We start from the raw sequence: 1,307 nt of genomic DNA, 5'->3' as shown, positions 1-1,307 counted from the left end.
CGGTGGGCACTGGAGTGGGGGCACCCGTTCACGCGGTGCACGGCACCCACACGCTGTGTGCACATGGGCGGCGTGCTGCACCCGGGCACCCGCATGCACCCTCCACGTGGCACTGTCCCTAAACGCACCCGGCTTTGCACATGCACCAGACATGCACACGCGCTGCACCTTGCACACTCGCTGCACCTTGCACACTCGCTGCACCTTGCGCACACACCACATGCAGCACTGTCCGCAGCACGCGCCCTCTTGCACACACGCTTTGAGCAGGCAGCATCCCCTGTACACACTCCGACACTGTCTATACAACAAGCCCCTACACACACACCGCTTATGGCGCCTTCCACACGCACACAGCACCTATAGCACCTCACGCGCACTGAATGCACCTTATATACCTACACATGGCACATGCAGCACCTTTCGTCCACGTATACACACATGGTACCTTCCCTGCACACATATACACGCACACGCAGCATAAGACCCCTTGCACACGCGTGTGCAAACCCCATACACAGCTCTCACACGCAGCTGCACACCCCGTCCAACACCCCCTCAGGCTGGCAGGGCCCTGATCCCGGGGGTCTCCGGCTCTGCCCACCCTACCCGGTGGTGGCCAGTGAGGACAGGGGTGCAGGGGCAGAGACCGGCTGGGGAAAGGGACTTTCCAGCCACGCAGCCCTGGCTGCTGACAATGCGGAAGGACGGTACGCTCCCCTGTCCATCCTCGGCACTGGCGTCCCCCTGCTCTTTGGGGACCAGGCGCCATGCCGAGGACAGGTCAGGCATGCTGTCCCTCCTGGTAGCAGGGAGAGCCCTGGAGCAGGATCCAGCCCCCCGGAATTTCCAAGCCTGGGGATCCCCTGCATGGAGGAAGGCGCAGGGGTGCAGGGCTGGGGGGGTCCTTACCGTTGCTGCTGGTGCTGGGAATGCTGCGCCTCATCCACTCGTACGGTGTGCGTCTCTGGGCGTTGGGGGAGAGCTGGGGGACAGAGCTGCTGATGGGTGGAGGCAGGAGTCCAGAGCCTGGGGGCTGGATGGAATTAAAATCTGGGGGGCTGAATCCGAACTGCCCCGGGCTGGCGGTGGAAGGTGCAGTGGCAGTCCCGTAGGAATGCCAGTCCTCCTTGGCAGGGGTGTAGGGAGAGCCCCAGGCGGCTGCCGGCTGCCCGTGGTGCGGGTCGTTGTTAATCCCCGGCACATGGTGGTAACTGGCGAAGTCCGAATACTGAGGCGGCCCCGGCATGTAATTCTGGGGGTTGAGGTTAAGGCTGGGATGCCGGACAGGACTGGGATACATGTTG

General features: G+C 63.3%; 1 protein-coding gene across 1 annotated transcript in view; it reads right to left on the bottom strand.

Annotated features, from left to right (window-relative positions):
* The window catches only part of CDX1 (caudal type homeobox 1), an 11,532-nt gene extending 10,229 nt beyond the window's left edge, over positions 1-1,303 (bottom strand). Inside the window, exon 1 of the mRNA XM_010081515.1 lies at positions 913-1,303. Within this exon, the coding sequence (XP_010079817.1) occupies positions 913-1,303 (391 nt within the window). The remainder of the gene's footprint in view (positions 1-912) is intronic.
* Positions 1,304-1,307: the final 4 nt, after the last annotated feature.

The sequence above is a fragment of the Pterocles gutturalis genome, unplaced genomic scaffold (assembly GCF_000699245.1).
Source record: "Pterocles gutturalis isolate BGI_N339 unplaced genomic scaffold, ASM69924v1 scaffold31599, whole genome shotgun sequence".
Taxonomy (NCBI): domain Eukaryota; kingdom Metazoa; phylum Chordata; class Aves; order Pterocliformes; family Pteroclidae; genus Pterocles; species Pterocles gutturalis.
Note: the sequence above shows the minus strand (reverse complement) of the source record. Positions and strands in the feature narration are given on the sequence as shown.